General features: G+C 40.7%; 1 protein-coding gene across 1 annotated transcript; it reads left to right on the top strand.

Moving 5' to 3' along the window:
- The first annotated feature begins 12,623 nt into the window (after nucleotides 1–12,623).
- Nucleotides 12,624–17,803, top strand: LOC149995094 (cell adhesion molecule CEACAM21-like). Its single transcript, XM_090260807.1, has 3 exons — nucleotides 12,624–12,687; nucleotides 13,566–13,919; nucleotides 17,523–17,803. The coding sequence occupies exons 1-3, from the start codon at nucleotides 12,624–12,626 to the stop codon at nucleotides 17,801–17,803; spliced, it is 699 nt and encodes a 232-aa protein (XP_090116933.1).
- The last annotated feature ends 268 nt before the right edge of the window (nucleotides 17,804–18,071 follow it).

The raw sequence follows: 18,071 nt of genomic DNA, 5'->3' as shown, positions 1-18,071 counted from the left end.
TCTTAAGTATTTTATTCTTTCTTATGGTATTTTAAATGAAACTGTTCGCTTAATTCTATTTTGGTCTTGTTCATTGTTGCTACAAAGAACTGGAAATGATGCAGACTGTTGACTTTGTCTTTCACTACCTGTCTGAATTCATTAGTTTTAATAGATTTTTGTGTGTGGAGGGTAGAATTTCTAGTGTTTACTACATCTAAGATAATGTTGTCTATTGAAGAGATGAGTTTCTTCCTTTTTTTCCAATTTTAATACCACTATGTCATCTTCTTTCCTCACTGTTCCATCCAGGGCTTCCCATGCTGTGTTGAATAAGTGGGGAAAACTTACTTTCATCTTGTGCTCAATTTTATTAACATTTTGTTATTTCTCCATGGAGTATTGCGTTAACCATGGGTTTTCTTGTATGGCATGTACTATCTCAATTAGCTTTCCTCTATTCCTGCAGTCCTTGTCTTTTGTTAATACCATAAAAACTTCTCTCTGTAGTGCTATTTCAGCATGTAATTCAAATTAAAGGACAGAATTATAGACCTGTTCAAAGTAAAATATTTTTTTCAGATAAAACTTCTAAAAATACAAGGTCATGAGACTAAGTTGGGCTATCTTTATTGAATAACAAAATATTTACCACCAGGTAAATGCCTTCCCATTCACTGTAAAGTTTCCTTGGCTCCAGAGATGAACAGAGGACATAAGCCTGCCTTCCCCTACATACACAAACATTTATATGAGGAGTGGGACCTGATTTTATTTGAAGTCAAATAAATTCTAATAAAGATCAATGAAAGGTCATGCGAAGAAAATTTCAACTGATGATGAGGTTATGGGAAACAAGGGCTGGGAAGGGGTTCTCTGTGTTAATAGTACAGAGATGCCCATGGGAAGATTTCAGGGATCACTCTGGGGTAATCTGGGGTCAGAGAGGAGGTCCAGCCCTCTCTTTACACATTGTCACCTCAACAAATAGAATCATTTTTCTGCAGAGCTGAGGACCATCCTCAGGTAACCTGTACAAACTTAACTGTGGCCTGTGTGAGTGGCTGAGATGTCGGAAGGCGCGCAGTGGGCCCAGAGCCCAAGCCCACTCTCTATCTGTCACAGTCTCTGTCTCCCCACAGAGCTGTGACAGTGCCCAGCTTCCCTGGGCAGCAGCACCACAGTCACAGGGCATGAGGACGCTGTGGTTCTGCTGCTACACACGTGTGCTCTCCCCTCGGTGGTTTTACAGCAGCAAGGGCCTGTGGCTCTTTAAGAAGGTGATCTGTGGCTATAGAACCTTCATCATAGACCTTGTCAGGAGAAAGGATGGGGGGATTCTCAGTGTGATGTCACCTACCCCATAGTTCCTGTGAAAGCCCCTCAAACTGGGTGTAAAATATGAGTGAGCCTTCTTTCTTCACCTGTTATTAAACTCTAAATAAATATATTGCATATTTTAAATAAATTTGTTATAAACATGAAAAGTTGTTGGAATACTTACACTGAGTCAATAAACACTCAATCATAAAAGCTGACATTGTCATTCTTGTTGACTTAAGCTTACATTTTACACCAAATCCCATGGTTGGTTGGTCTCAAATGCACCGTATCAGAGTAGAAGGAGATATCCAGTGGTGACCAGTGGGAACATGTGATGAGTGTTCAGAAATTCAAGTTGTGTTCTTTTTCAGGGTTCAGGTGAAGAGCACCTGCTGTGGACAAGAATACAATGAAACACACCGATGTGAGTAGTAACACTGTCTCTTTCTCTTTCTTTGACTTCTTTCCATAAATTCTGAAGTCTTCTTGAATATTCTTATTTCCATGGCCTTAGGCTTGTTTGTATAAATTTAGCATGACTCTGTTGCTTTTATTAATAGAATATAATTAGAGTCATTGGTTATATATACAAGCAAGGCCTTAGATCAAATGTGCCAGTTCAGACAGATGCCCACAGAATTAGAAATAACCTCACTCTTTATGAAGCTAAGTTTGACCTGATGGTTATTTTGGTAATTCTTGGAGAACAGAGCTCCACCAAAAACTAAGGAGAATGCAGGTGAGGTTTGAGAAGGAGGCTTCCCAATCTCAAGAGGCTGTTAAAACTCCTATCTTAGATTTTATAGAAAACCCTGTATCAGAGTAAACTATGTGGCGAATGGTAGTTTCTCTTCACTTTCATGATTAATCAGGACAAAGCCAATTACAGCACCATGTGGTGGGATCAAGAAGACTTGTTGGATTGATATGACATTTGAACAAAAAATAAAATAAAAGGTGACTGCAGAGAGTTATAAACTCCTGGCTCTGTTCAAGGACTCTCAGCTGTTTTCCACCTGTGCCTACATTGCTCAGAACTGATAGCTCTTTCTAAATTGCAGGAACGGATGGAGATGCAAACTGGGTCGTGGCTGTAAGAGATTTAGCTGTGGTTCCCTCCGCTGTGAAGAAAGCAGTTTTGTTATGACCTAGAGGCCTTAATGTTCCCTCAGAGTTAGGAAACTTTAGACAGGTTCTTTCTGGCTATGGGCCTCTGACATATATTTTTTAAACCATTTCATTAAGAATTTAACTGCAATTTGGTAATTGCTTATTTTTAATCTGGTTTTTTGAAATACACACAAGCTTTTTTGAAAGTGTCTTGCCAGTGTTAAGAATCAAAGATTACCTGTCTCAAATAACAGTGCCTGTTATTTTCTATTTTAATCTTCCTGGTGTCCCTGTGTCCCAGTATTTGAGGAAGAGTAGAAGCCTACCTTGTGTAGGGACATTTACAGCCACAATATACAAGGACCTCATGTCTGGATTTTATGAAAAGTTTGGCTTTGCTTTTGTCAGTTAGCAAACACAGATGCCCATGGTTACTTCTGTTGTTAATCTCTCCAGCCTTTGATCAGGGGTGCTGAGTTCTGTCTCACTGCCTTATTGCATGGTCTTTAAAAAACTCTTACTTTTATTTTTAAATTTGTTTCATGCAAGTTTTAATTTAACACAGCCTTCCTGTAACTAGCTAATCATGTCATCTTATGTAAAGTGCCAATTCTTACTATATTTTAAAAATCTAATATTTTCCTTTTCTTCTTAATTTTTTTTAAACGTTTGCAGTTGTCTTGTCTCTCTTCTGACTTGATGTTCACAGCAGATGACCTGACTTCCCAGACTCTCCTGGGCCCCAGGCTGCTTCAAAGTAGCCTTGGCTCAGATTCATAAAGATCTGCCAGCATGAAAGGGCACATTTCCGCAGCCCCCTAACCATCCGCAATGTTCTCATTCCACATTCATGTCACTGCACCTTCAAGGAACAAGATCACAGTATTATAAAAGACATTCTATCATAAAACACAACTCTTCTAGTAATCATGCAGGTCTGTTACGTCAGCCACCCGCAGGCCTGCATTGAAGGAGCCTCTTTCAAGCCCTCTCTGACCCACACGCAGCTCAGGGCAGACGTCACTGTCTGCATTCTTTGTTTTTACAAATTCCACATGCTTGTCCTTAGAGAGCCTGCAACCAGAATTGGGGAATGGGAATTAAATCTCTTCTCTGGTTCTGTTCCTCTCCTGCTCCCTGTGGTCTCTGGTATATTTGACTGAGATCCTTGGGGACCTGGCCAGAGGTGGATTGTGTGCAAGCAGAGGAGAACACAGAGCAAAGTCATGGAGGAATGGGGTTTGCTCAGTGTCAGGATGAGAAATTGTAAAGCCTGGGAGGTGTTAGGGTGTTAGGCATTGTATGGCTTCAAGGGGACCTAAAGGTGCCAAGCAGGAGGGTTTATTGTGGAGACTCAGAATGAAGTTGAATAGTATTAGTGAGGGTCTGACCTACTTGTTAAGAGAGAAGCCACTGGAGCTCGTATGGTGAGGAGGGGGAGCCTTTCTCCCAGACTTTATGAACATGAGGGTGAGACACAGGGTTGGGAGAAAGGACAATGTTTTGAGGACTCAGGTTAGTTTCCTGACATTGGGACAAGTGGGAGCATCAGATGTACAAGCTAGCAGGGGCCATGAGACAGGGTATATGGGACAGAAAACAAGGAGAAGAAGAAGAGAGATTAAGGTTGGTGCTTTTCTAAGTTACTGTATGAGGTAATGAGTACAGTGTTTTGTAAGTGGTTAAAATATTTTAGTTGTATGTAGATGTGGTGGGTGTACAACACTTGACTACACTAATTGCCACTGAATTGTTCACTTTGAAATGACTAATTTTTACTATACAAATTTTACCTCATAAAATTATTATGCCAAAGAAGCCAGATTGAAAAGAGAACATACTACTGATTTTATTTATATACAATTTCAGAAAATACACACTTTTCTATTGAGAAAGGAAGAAAATGAGTAATAGCATGAAAACTGGGGGTTGGGGAGGAACGCAAGAAGGGTTTACAAAAGCAGGTGAGAAACTTCTGGGTGAATTGGCCACTTATGGAGTGTGCACACATGCCAACACTCATCAGATTGTACACTTTACATATATGTGGTTTATTGTCTACCACTTACATATCAGGCAAACTGTAATCAATGATTAAAGTCATGAATATTTTCTGTGGTCAGGAAGGGAAAGTACTGTTTTTCTATTACTGCTGTTTCTAAGTGAGCAGACCCTCCATGGGCCCCCACAGGAGTGCAGTAATGACCATATTGGCCACTTTTTAGCACTGACTGTGTACTGGGTACATCAAGCATATTAGCTCACTTAATCAGCAGAATGAGTCAGTAAAATTCATTTACTTTCCTCAACTCTCTTGCCTCCTGGCCTTTGCACATGCTGAGTCCTCTGCCTGGACCTCTCATTCCTGCCCCCTCATGAGCTCTGTGTCTGCCTGGGCTCATTCTCTATTAGATGCTTCTCTTTATAAAGTTTTATCTGGTCCTTCACCTAGGCCAGGATTCTTGTTATGTGAGGTCATAATGCTCCATCCATATTTTACCCCTTAAACCATTATCATATTTGCAAACTTTTTGCACATTTATCATAGAAGAGTCACCCTGTGCTCACCATCTCCCTGACACTCTTCTAATCACTAATGAAAAAAACAGACAAAATCTCAGCCCTCAGAGACCTGACATGCTGGTGGGGGAGTCACACAGTAATCCAAACAACAGCAGCAACTATAATGCGTGACAGTATGTTAGAATAAATTAAGGCATACGTGGGGTGATTTTCTTGTTTCAATTCAAAAATGTTGGTTCAGCAAAGAGGATATGAACTTATTGGAGCAAAGAGATCAGAAGGTGAGAGTAGATGGAGGCAAAATAAAGAAGCCATCAGCCAGAACCTTGGCTTTCCTCTGAGTGAACTGGGGATCCCCTGGAGGGTGCAAGTAATCTGTGTTTGTTGAAGGAAACCAACATCTTACCACCCTGAAACTTGGTTTTAGGATATTAATTTTAAGCTGTTTATTAAGAAACAAAACGCAGAAATAACTGTTGATCCTCCACACATTCCTGCCAAGAGAAAATGTGCATCAGGAGAAACATTAGAATGTCCACATCAGGCTAATTTGATTAGGTATGGTGAATAAAAGACTTCAGGAAGGCACCTGTTGGCTACATACTGCCTGTGCCCCACGGTTTCCTAGATGCCTAGAAAGAATTCTCTTGCCATGTAGTATATGCTCTTCTCAACTACCTATAAAATGCTCATTCTAAATTCTGTAACAAAAGGCTTCATTTTCCCTTTTTTTCTCCTTTGTCCAAAACATTTTGTATACCTAATGTTGCCTCATAGTCATTGGAAATTTTAGAATCATGTAAAATCTCCATGATCATATATTAAGAACTTCATTTGCTGTGTTAATCTGTCTGTTTATCTGATGATTAATTAGCCCATCCAGAAAAAAGAAAAAACTTAGAAGTTAGGACAGACAGTATTACTATTTTTTAGCCTCCACATTAGCCAGGACTTGTGAGGCTGCTGGGTTGCAGACAGCGAGTTCAGTGAGAGGACAAGTGCAGTCATCCAGGGGACAGGTGGGAATGGTCGGACGAGTGTGAAAAAGAGTGTCAGTTTCTGCATTTGTTCTGAGCACTGAGTCAAAGAATTTTCTGAAGACTTTAATATGGGGCATAAGAAAAAGAGGGGAACTGTGAAAGAGATTTCAGAAAAATTCTAGAGGAGCACATTGAGGTCAATAATTTGGCTGGGATTAAAAATCTTAAGGCATCCTGAGGTGCCTTTTAACTATTAGTTGTCAAGTAAATAGTGGACATCAGCAATAACGTCCACTTGTCTCTTTCACACTACCGTGTGCCCAGCGCCTCAGACAGTTTATACTGTCTGCGAACTAAAGAGGGCTTCTGTAGCTAATAAATACCTGCACCCCATTCTGCCTCCTGCTTTAATTCCTTCATTATATCCTTTGTTCCCTGGGTTTTTTTAATTTTTTTTGTTTTGCTTTTGTTTTTTGGCCTGGAATTGCCCTCTTTCTTTTTTCCTGTATCTTTTTTTGTTTTTTTCTTTTGTATCTCTTTCACTAGTACTCCTTAATAATTTTTGAAAAAATGAGAATAGAAATTTAAACAAAAATAATCCAGGAATTCTAACAGCTTCCTTCAGAATAAAATCCATTTTTAAGCAGATGGGAACTAGTGATTATATATATTCCTGAAAGCAAAACAGAATATAAAAATCTACTTAAAATTTATGATTTTCTCCAGGACACTGATGGGTTTGCAAAAAATTTTAATTTAACTTCTAGAATATATGATCACGGCTATTCTGACCTATTCCAATTAATACGCCTACTGGTTCCTGGAAGTAAAGAAACAGACTTCCCAAATAAGGTTCAATGAGAAACTCCTCTCGAGAAGTCTGCCTACTTTAAAAAGGATGAGAGTAAACTGAAATGAGATTTAGAAAAAAATACAGAAGCAAGCATATGGTAGCTCAGAGGAACATAAGGGTGTTTCCTTTTCTCCTTGCTAGTAGTTAAAAAGAAATTAAAATAATAATAATAGGGGAAATCACTAAGGCCCTCATATGTACTGGGACTACTTTATCTGTTCCTGACAACACCCATTTAAGAGTAAATCTTCAGTGTAAAGGGCACAGATATCTGATCAACTGGCTGTTTTTAAATCACAACATGTCTTCTTTCAAGTATAAAATGTTATGAGGCAACATGTTTTTAACGGTCTAAAGCTCCCATCCTGACACACATTCAGTATAAACTTTTTAGCTTTATATACAGAAAATATTTTGGAAGTTGTCATAGACCTATGGGATATTATTGTCAGCAATTAGACTCAGAAGCCAAAGAGCTCCCTCCCTGCAGGACAGCCATCTCTGCTACAGACATAATTTGCAAACAAACAGAAAGATAGTTATGGGCTCTCCATTGTTTATGTTTTCAATCTTTGAATCTCCAATGAATTCCCTTCATACTCAGCACTTCTGTAAGTTTCTGGCTTTGTGTACCAATTTCTTTTTAACTTGATGTGACAGTCTTAACACAACAAGTTTGCTACCTTCTTTGCAGAATAAAGACATTCACGATTGCATTTTCCTACTGATCATATTATTGTATCTCAGAATGGTATACAGGAAACTCCTTGATAATGCTGACTTAATTAGGTTTACACATGAAACCATGGAAGGTAAACAGTAATATTATCAAGGTGGATATGCAATAACTTCTATGAAGGACACAATTAAAGGTTTTTATTTACCTGAGTAAAAAATTCCGACAATCTGAATTAATTGTTTTAACTTGGGCTTGTCAGTTTTCAAAAACTCAAGTACCCGATATTTGCATTAATAGTAGCTACACCCTTGGTGTAGCTCACAAGTCTAGAATTTTGAGGAAGGAGCAAGGCTTCTGGACTTTTTCACAAGGAAGTACATTAACAATAGAAAATAGATTGTAGAATTATTCGATGTTATACAGTCATTGAAACAATTGGCAATTATCAGAATTTCAAGACATTCTGAAGCTGCTACCAGGAAAGCAAAAGCAACTCATTCAGCTGATACTGCAGTGAGGCAGCAGCATTAAAAGCCCAATTAGTTTGACCTGAGAATGCTGTTGCTTCCTATTAATTCAATAAAAGACTGCCTTTTACAGTTCTAATGGACAGCTGCAGAAAAAGAAAACTATAAGTAAATGTTATACAAGATGCAAACTACAGAGGAATGAGAGAGCAAAACTTAGTCCATGATATCTTATAGGTTAGCAATGATCCAGAGTGTTTTCTAATAAAGGCCCATGGGCCTGACTGCTTCCCATTTACCTGCATTTCACTTTTTGGAACATGGCCTCTGACTTCCATCCAAGGTTATAGTCTTGCTGCATCACCAATGATTTATATTCAGCAAGACGATGCTGACACTAAGACTTCCTAAAATCCCTGCCTTTCACTGAGAGACAATATTATCTAACCAAAAGTTTGGTCACCCATGTATTCATTAGATTGATTTATTACCTAAAGGGTCAGTGTGGACAAAAAAGGGGCCACATACTAAATTTGACAAGCTCAGGGGAGGCCTGCATGGTAGGACTTGCACCCAGAGGCCTGAAGTAACTACATAGGATGGTCTGAAATGGAAAATTTTAGCTAAAAATGAGTCATGGTGGGTAGTCATGTCTAGGCTGGTATCTTTCCTGACAAAGGTCGATCTTTACCTTAACTGAGGGTGTTTATTGTCTTTATACTTCTACCACAACATACCTTTAAAGTGTCAGGGTAATGTTGTTTTTCCAGACCCCTCATTGCACCAGAGCAGAGACCACATAAATTTTTATTACAATTGTTATTGTTTTAACTGTTAACTACTACCTCTCCAGTACCAAACAATCTAAGAATTACATGTGTCTATTTGTTTCACTTCTTACCCAGTTTCAGGGATTTGTGTACTTTGCTTTCTTCCACCTCCTTAATCTTTTGCCGATGGGTTTCACACAACCCCTTAGGCCGCTGTCTTGGACTGTACTGTATAAAATAAGATGTAAAATTGCCATTCTTCAGAAAAATTTCCCAATCCAGTGAGATTTTGCTTCCCAGCAATTATTGTCATGTTTGGCTCAAATAGACTCATAAAAATTCTCGTCAGGTTTTAACATTTCTCACATCGACAGCTGAACATTTTGAAGTTACGATCAAAATTTGGTCTTCCTGGTGACCTGTCCTCACTCTGCAGCTATCCAGGAGGCTGCCAGGAGTTGCTTCATCACAACAAAGACACTCCTCATCACTTAGAAAATGCCAAAATTTAATCTGATCTTTTCTAAATTCCAGGAAAGAAGACCAAATATTTTTCTATGAAGTCACAAGAGACAACTGAGACTTCTCAAGGTGGGGTCACTCAGCCAGAGCCACATCGCCTGCAAATGGACTCAGATATGCCCTGTATTGTCTATGGGACTTAGCTTATATGTTTTATTTTTTAAGGTTTCCTCTTACATCAGAGGGCTTGAAAAATTAAACACTGCCTTTCTCTGACTTGTAGTGATTGAGCATCCACATGTGAATGAAGTACAGTTTCTAAGGTGCACTTGTTCATAATTCAGAAGCCGGACATAATATGGGGTTATTATTTCTGCTACTGTCCTGACTGGGGGCGGGCTGGGGCAGACACGGCTCTATGTGAAGACGTAGGCGCTTCTCTGCCTCTGGGTGGGGGCTGTGGCCTTAAGACTTTAAGACCAGACTTCTGTAGCAACTTCTTCGCTTCCATTTCTCTAGCTATTCAGTGGTTTTATAGGCACCAATTTTTTGCATTCAAAAGTTTTATGTACAAATGTTCAGGGCAGGCTTACCTGTAGTAGCCCCAATGGGAACCAACACAGGTGTCCACAAAGAGGTGAATAGGTAAACAAAAGTAATACATCACCGGAATAAGATATAATTAAAGAATAAAAAGAAAGGACTTGTCAAATAATTGTATTCAGTCAAGAAGTCAACCTTGGCCTAAAATTACATACTTTCTGATAAAAATTGTGAAAATCCCAGAAATTGCAAATGAAAAAGCCAATGAAACTTTCCTTAACATTATAGAAGGAAGTGGAGAGGTGTATAGTAAAGAGATTACAAGAGGCATGAAAAGAATTTAATAGTGTGGGACATGTTTATTTTCATTGTAACAACTTCTCTGGTGCATGCATCTTGAACAACTTCACATATTTTATACTTTCAATGTGTTAAGCTTATTATATTCAACTGAAATTCAATAACTATATTAAAATTATATATGCATACATAAAATATTGCCTAAAGTGTAAGTTGAATAGAAAATACAAACAAAAAACAAAAACATGACATTTTCTTGCCCGTTTTCCTTCTTGTCCAGTAGCAGGTAGCAGAATGACCTTGTCTGTTGGAGCCTCTCTGGGGCACCACTGACTCCCCCTCAGAAGCACCCACAGCCCAGCAGGGTCCAGCCTCACCAGCACCAATCATCACGCAGTCTTCCTCACTCTCTCAGCTCCCCACACTGGACTCCGTCTGCTCCTCCATCCAGCCAAGGGTCAGCCCATCAAAGCTCAGTCTTCTGCAGGCAGCTTTTTAAAAAATACTCTCTGTTCTTCAAGGGAAAAGAGCCACTCACTCTTCAGGTCTTAGCCATGAGGTCACTTTCTCAGAGGTGCTCTCTGTGATCCCCAGACCACAGAGACAATGTACATGGTGTGGACGCACCAGAAGTTTCCTTCACGGCCCTTCACTGGATTATAACTAACTCCTTAGAGCCGTGGTTCATCTGAGAGCCTGTCTCTGTTACAAGGTGAACTCAATAAGCAGAGACCCACACATGTCTCATTCTCTTTGGGGTTTCCAGGACCCAGCCAATGGCCTGATACATCACAGATGCCAAGTAAACACTCACTAAATTGATAAGGAAAGTCCACACAATGGAAGCCTGCCACTCTGTGTGACATGTGCAGTCAACTTCTGTTCCTCATATGAACAAAGGCATTGGCATCAGCATGAGAGGAGGCCACAGCATGCTTGGAGACAACCCAGGGTCCGGTCTTTACTCCTCAGGATGTAGGAAAGTAACCTCCTAACACTGACAGGTTGGACCACCCTTTATTCCCCACAAAATCACAGCCTTCTACAGTCCCACCTTGTGAGTTACCTCTTGTCATACATACCTGATCAGTCAGAAACTCTGGGTCCTCAACCCCTGGTAGAGTTACTACCATAGGAGGGAAAAGCACACACACCCTGACCTTGTAGGAACCTGCGGTGTCTCTTCATTCCCAGAATTCCTGGTTGGTGGAACACCCACCTGGTGTTTCTGAAATATCTCCTAGTTTTGGTGTCCTGGGAAACAAGGAACACATACTCTGCAGAATGTGACAGGAGAACCCAGAATCTGTGGTTATTTTTCATATCAGAATGGCTGAGGGTTCTACAAAAATTTTCTTCCCCTGGTTGATTCGTCACGTGGAGCTGCTCGACTTCATGGGCCCTGTGGGCAGACAGGGACAAATAATGACTAATATGCCACACTCCAATGCAGTGACGGAAGACACTCAGGGCATTTTTGGGACCAACCCTCCAGAACAGCACCTTCTCCCAAAATCATCAGGAGAACCCCTACCAGGCCCTTCCTTTGAACCCTTGAAAGCAGAGAGCTGTGTCTGAAACAGCACATCCCCCTGGTGGCACTGTTCTCCTGACACTGGACTCATAGTACTCGGGGTCGATGTCGCCTTTTCACTGATCTTACCTTGCACTGACTGGTCAGCATCCCTGTGCAGCTGCTGACATTGACTGCAGGTCTACTCCTGACCCCCAGGGGGCAACAGTGAGACACACAGGAAATAGACACGTGGACCTGGCTTTGGCAAAGAAGATAGAGAAGGATCCTGATTTTCATCCCCAACTTCAACAGGCCTTTCTCAGGCGCTCCCTCCTGCCTGCTGTGCCCCACCTGGTTCTTTAGAGACTGTTATAAAAGAGGGGCTGTGCAATCACCTGACAAGCTCAGTGGGCAACATGGCAGGCCTGACAAGCCTCACAGAATATTCTGATCAGAAATTTCTAACTGGGCAGGTGACCGCAGGTTGTCACCTCCCAGGCCTATGGTTTCCATAGCAGAGGTCAGTCCTTACCTTAGAGCCCTGGTTCATTTTTCATCTTGGACAACATAACTGGCACAGCAGAGGGATGTTGTTTGTCGAACCATTTGGAGGCACAGAGTCTGGGACAAATGTAGGAAACCACAGAACCTTTACATTATCTGGTCCCCTGCATTACTTTCTCTGTGTCCTGTACATGCAATTATCCTGTACTCACCAACGTAAAACTATGTTTGTCTATTTTACCTTATTTTCCCTATTCTAGATATTTCCATGCTATGTTTTCTCACACACTCAAATGAATTTTATGCAACTTTTTTCACCTTCTATTTTGATTTTATTGTATAAAATGTGGTTCCCAGTACAACAACATATTAAAGGACAACAAACTGGTAAGAAGACATACTGGTGGACAAAAAGAGGGCAGGGAGTGGGAGGATCCTGGGCAAAGACCCTGCCCCCAGCCCACATGATAAAAATAGTCACCTTGCTCCAGAATAAAGCTCCGTGCACAGGTAGAATTCACAGCGGATTGCAACGCCAGGAGAGAGGTGTTGAGAGCCTAACTGAACCTCAAACTTTTCTCAAAGAGGGAGCCACAGAGCAGGTGGCAGACACCATGGGATCCCTTTCAATCTCTACCTGCAGAGGACTTATCCTCTGGCAAGGGCTCCTGCTGGCTGGTAAGTAGGAGACAATCCCTTGGGGTAACAAAGGATCTGACACAGAGGATGGCTGGGATCTCCCGAAGAGACCAGGGCTCTGAGAAAAGAGGGAAGGCTTCTGTTTGGACCTGAGGGTAAAGGACAGAGGAGCAGAGTAGGATGGGGAAGGGGACCCAGCACGGGGAGGCTCTCGTAACCTGGAAGTGGTGAGAGGCAGGAAAGCCTCATGCTGTTCACTTCCTGTTATTCATTATTGATTATTGAAGAATGAAAACTGATAATAATAATGATTAATATCGGGAAACACCACAAAAAATTAACCAGGGGCGCTAGATATCATCTTTACCAAAACCTCAGAAGCGGGCAAACACACTCCCTGAGGTACAGGACTATGGGGAGACCTATTCATTCAACCCCATGTATCTGCAGCCTGTTGCAATGGAGATACAAGGTCAGACAAGGCTCTGCTCTCATCGAGCCCATGTTCTGTGCAAGGGAGAGAGACAAGGAAAGATCTAGCTGTGATGTCAGGTACCCACAAGTGCCACAAAAAGACAGAGCAGGGGAGGAGAGAAAGTGAAGGCAGAGAATCGGTAGAGTAGGTGGTTAGTATAGGTGTCTTTCAAAAATGCCCCTGAGTGTCAGCGGGGGTATGAGCACAGTGAGGGGCTGAGGAGACAAACAGCCAGAGAGAATTATTTGCAACAGAGAAAGTAACAGGGTCAGAGGTGCTGAAGTAATGGTGTCCCTGCTGCTGACCTTGACCATGGGAGACACACACTCACACCCAGACCAAGGCTGAAATAGAAAGAGACCTGCTATGTATTCAGGGCCTCATCTTTCCATCCCTATACGTAGATATAAGTATTGATCGATTTTTTTTTCTTATTTCCTAGTCTCACTCTTAACCTTCTGGTGCCTGCCCACCACAGCCCAGCTTGCTATTGAGCCGGCCACTGTTGCTGATGGGGACGATGTCACTCTCAACATCCTCAATAAGCCTCCCGACGTTACAGGCTACGTATGGTACAAGGGGGAAGGCCCGGACAAATATAATATAATTGCAATTGTTTTAATGGACTTAAAAAGGCTTATAAGAGGGCCTGCATACAGCGGACGAGAGGCAGTAAAACATGATGGTTGCCTGGTGATAAAGAAAGTCAACATGAGAGACGCAGGAATGTACACCGTAGTGACCTACCTTCCCGATTCAAAAAAAGAAATAGGATTTGGACGCCTTAATGTATACGGTGAGTGACCGCTCTCTGACATTTGGGTGTTAAGTGGAATGACTTCTTCTTCACACATGGGAGTGACAGCCCTGGACTCTGCCTCCATACCCCTCTGCATTTGGTCTCAGGTTAGAATTTTGGCATTTAATGCAGGATATGCATGGTACACACAAACTTCCTAAGATCTCAGTTCCCTTCCAAAATTCCAGCCCTGCAGACAGTCCTTGCAGACAGGACAAGTCTGATGGGAGTAGCTCGGCAGATGGAGACCAGTCTCAGTTCATCTCCCTGAGCACATGCTTATAAGCTTGACCCTAGGATGGCCCTGCTGTACTGAGTCAGAGCATGGTCTGAGAGGGCCCTGTAATTCTTACAGAGCACATCTCAGAAATCCATTTCTAGAACCTTGTCCCAGAGATCTTGGTCCAGGGTCCTGGGTGAGCCTGACCAGGTTGGGTTTGGCCACCTGGGAAGGGCTGAGTATGTAATGTTTTAATGGGCACCCAAGTCACAAGGCTCCTGACCTGTTCACCAGTCAGGGGTCAGGACCAAGAGCCACATCTTGGCAGAAATGGAGTTCAGTGTATCACCTCAGTGCATGTGTGAGAGCACAGTTAGACAATGTCCTGGATGTAGCAGACTGTTTTGGTGACTTAGAAAATTTCAGAAAAAAAAGGACAGAAGGAAACTGAGAAAGAAAGACTTCATGGCAGCTTCTCATTCACCAGGATCAGCCCAGGGCGTTCACTCTTGGAGTTGATCCTAACAGGTGCCTCTAATTTCAGCAGTTCTTCTATCCCAAGATTTAGGTAAAATACAGTCACTAAAGCAGAGTCACACAGTAGCTGACCCACTGATCACAGTCACTTGAGGTCTGTCTTCAGCCATAGACTTAATTTCTCTACCTCAGAGGCCTAATGAGATCTGTGGAAACCTAAACCAACAAATTGGTTCAGATTCTTTTTCTTAGGTGTCCTCAGCTCATAGGAATACATTTTGGTCTGTGAAATGAAAAGAAAAAATGGAGAAATCATCTCTTTTTACTCTAGAGCCAAATGGCCTGCAGTAACAATCAGTCAGTGCATGGAACACCCAGGTCTCTAGTGGCCCCCCACACCTCCCTGCTTGGGCTTGGAATCACTCACTTATTTGTTTCCTGTGGTGGAGTCACTCCCCCTGGTATAAAGGAAAGGGCTTTGCCTTCTCACTCCCCATTCACCCCTGAAACCAGCTCAGGCACCACCATGTAATAAACACTCAGTTGCTCAGTGTTTAATGATTAGTTAGGAAGAAATAAATAGTGATTGAAAGAATAAATGAATGAATGATCCAAAATCTCCTCAGAGCCTGAAACCTGATGTAGAGTCCTTGGAATATAGCCACAGATATAGCTGCAGGCTATACATTCTCTGAGCATTCTGATTCCCATGCATTTTCTTGTGCCACACAGAACTGCCTTGTTATTTCAAAACTCAGGTTGACTGAGGGGTCAGAGGTGCCAACTCTGGTTGAAGAAGCTTTTGGAGGAATCGAAGGTACCACACAGGGCAATTTTTTTCTCTTACCTGCAGAGCAAAGTTAACGAAACCCAACAACACAAGCAACAGATTTGATCTCGAGTGTTTTGATTTTCATTTTCTTGAAACAGTAGTGGTGCTGAGCATCTTTTCCTGCATTTATTGGCCATTTGCATATACTCTTTAGATAAATGTCTATTCAAGTTGTTCATTTTTTAATCTGATATTTGGTTTTATTGTTGAGTTGTGGAAGTTTTTGTATACTCTAGATATTAATATTTTATTTTTCATATGATTAGCAATATAATTTCTTCCATTTCATACAGCACCCTTCAAACTGCTGTGTTTTAGATGAACAGATACTTTTCATTTTGAGAAAATCTGAATTGTCTAATTTTTGCCTGTGTTCTTAGTTTCATATTCATAAAGTCATTGCCAAATCAATGTCATACTGCTCCTCCATAGACTTTTTTCAAAGCATTTTATGGTTTTAGGTCTATCCTTTAGAATTTGATTTATTTTGGCTTAATTTCTGTGTACAATATAAGAGAAGAAATTATGTCATTTGTTTGCACGTAGACGTTGCTCTTCAAACCATTTATTGAAAAGACTGCCTTTTTTCATTGAACAGGTGGGCTCTTCGTTGAAACCATTTGATTGTGTCTTTGAATGAATACTTTTCACGCCAGTGTCACGCTATTTGGGTTACTTTAGCTCTGCAGTAAGCTTTGACATTAGGAAATGTGAGACCTTAGTTTCACTGTTTTAAAGATTATTTTCGCAATTTGGGGATTATTGAAATTCATTATGAAATCTAGGGTGCATTTTTTTATTTCTGCCATGAAGACCTTGGGATTTTGATAGTGATTGCATCAAATATGTAGATAATTTGGGGTCTTCTAATAAATGAACATGTATGTTTTTCCATTGACTTTTCATCTATTTTAATTTCTGTCAGAAATATTTGATAATGTTCAGGGTACACATTTTCTACCTTATTAATTAAATTTATTCCTATGTATTCTAGTCTTTTGATAATATTATAAACATAACCATTTTCTTAATCTCATTTTGAAATAATTCATTTTTGTTGCAAAGAAGAAAGTAATGCAAAGTATTGATTTTATCTCCTGCAACTTTGCATTATTTATTAGTCTTATGTGTGTGTCAGTAACTTTAGGGTTTTCTATATATAAGATATGTTATCTTTTCAAAAAGGATATTTTTTAAATTTTTTACCAATTTTAATACAATTTATTTCATCCTCTGGCATAAATTTTGTGTTCAAAACTTTGAGTAATATGTTTAATATGTGGAAAAACATCATTATTTTCTTGTTCATGATATTAGTATGATTTTCATGTTTCTCTGTGGAATATTGTGTTAGCTCTGGGCTTTTATGTATGGCATTTATTGTAAGGAGTAATTTTCTTCTACTCCTAAAGTCAATGCATTTTGTTAAAACCATAATTACTTCCTTCTAGATATTAATTTCACCATGATCTGAATCAGTAGGCCAGGAAATAAAGTCTTCTTCAGACTGAGAATTATCTTAGCTGGAGATCCTCCAGGTCTACAGTCATGAAGACTTGACTCAGCCATCTTTACTGCCTAATAAATTATTTAACAAAACATAAATGCTTTTCCACTTATGTAAACTTCCCTTGGCCCCACAGATAGGCAAAGTTGGTAAGCCTGCCTTCCCCAACATATCTAAAAGTTTACATAAGGAGAAGGACTTAATGTTTTGTGAAATCAAAACAGGTTCTAGGAAAAGATCATTAAAACTCATGAGAGAAAATATCTGCCTGATGGTGAGGTTATAGAACATATAGGCTGCGAAGGGGTTTTGTGTGCTGCTACTACAGAGATGTCTGAGGGAACAGGTAGGGAATCACCCTGTGGTTATATGGGGTCAGAGGGGAGATGCAGCTCTTTCCTTACATATTGCCACATGAACTTAGATAATTGTCTTTCTGCAAATGTCAGGACCATACTCTGGTGGTCTTTACAGAGCTCATTGTGGACTCTGATTTGTTGAATCTCTGAGTAAGAAGCACATCTCCATGTATCAAGCCCTTTCATATCCTCTATTTCTCCACAGACCCTCTGATATTTGCCAACCTCGATGCCAGCAACACCACCGTCACAGAAAATGAAGATGCTGTGGTCATGACCTGCTACACAAATGCGGTCTCCATCCAGTGGTGGTACAATGGCTGGAATCTGCCGGACACGGAGAGAATCAAGCTGTCTGAGGACCGCAGAAGGCTCACCATAGACCCTGTCAAGAGGGAAGATGCTGGGATATACCAATGTGAAGGCTCCAACCCCATCAGAACTGTTTATAGTTGGCCTCTTGAGCTACATGTAAAGTTTGACTGACCCTTCTTTCCCCCTCTGTATTGTTAAACTCTAAATAAAGTCATTTTTGCATTATTATAATAGATTTGTTCTGAAGGTGAATAGTTCTTATAAAGATTTGCATTGAGTCAACACACTCAACAATGTGAGCTGACATTATCACTATTGTTGATGTAAGATCACATTTCAGACCAACCCCTGCCTAGGTTTGTCCTCATATATACCATGTCCACAGTGAAGCTGACACTGTGTCCCTCAGAAGACAAGCAGTTGTTAGGTGATGACCAGT

This window comes from Furipterus horrens, unplaced genomic scaffold (assembly GCF_987537825.1).
Source record: "Furipterus horrens unplaced genomic scaffold, mFurHor1.1.pri manual_scaffold_13, whole genome shotgun sequence".
In the NCBI taxonomy this organism is placed as follows: domain Eukaryota; kingdom Metazoa; phylum Chordata; class Mammalia; order Chiroptera; family Furipteridae; genus Furipterus; species Furipterus horrens.
Note: the sequence above shows the minus strand (reverse complement) of the source record. Positions and strands in the feature narration are given on the sequence as shown.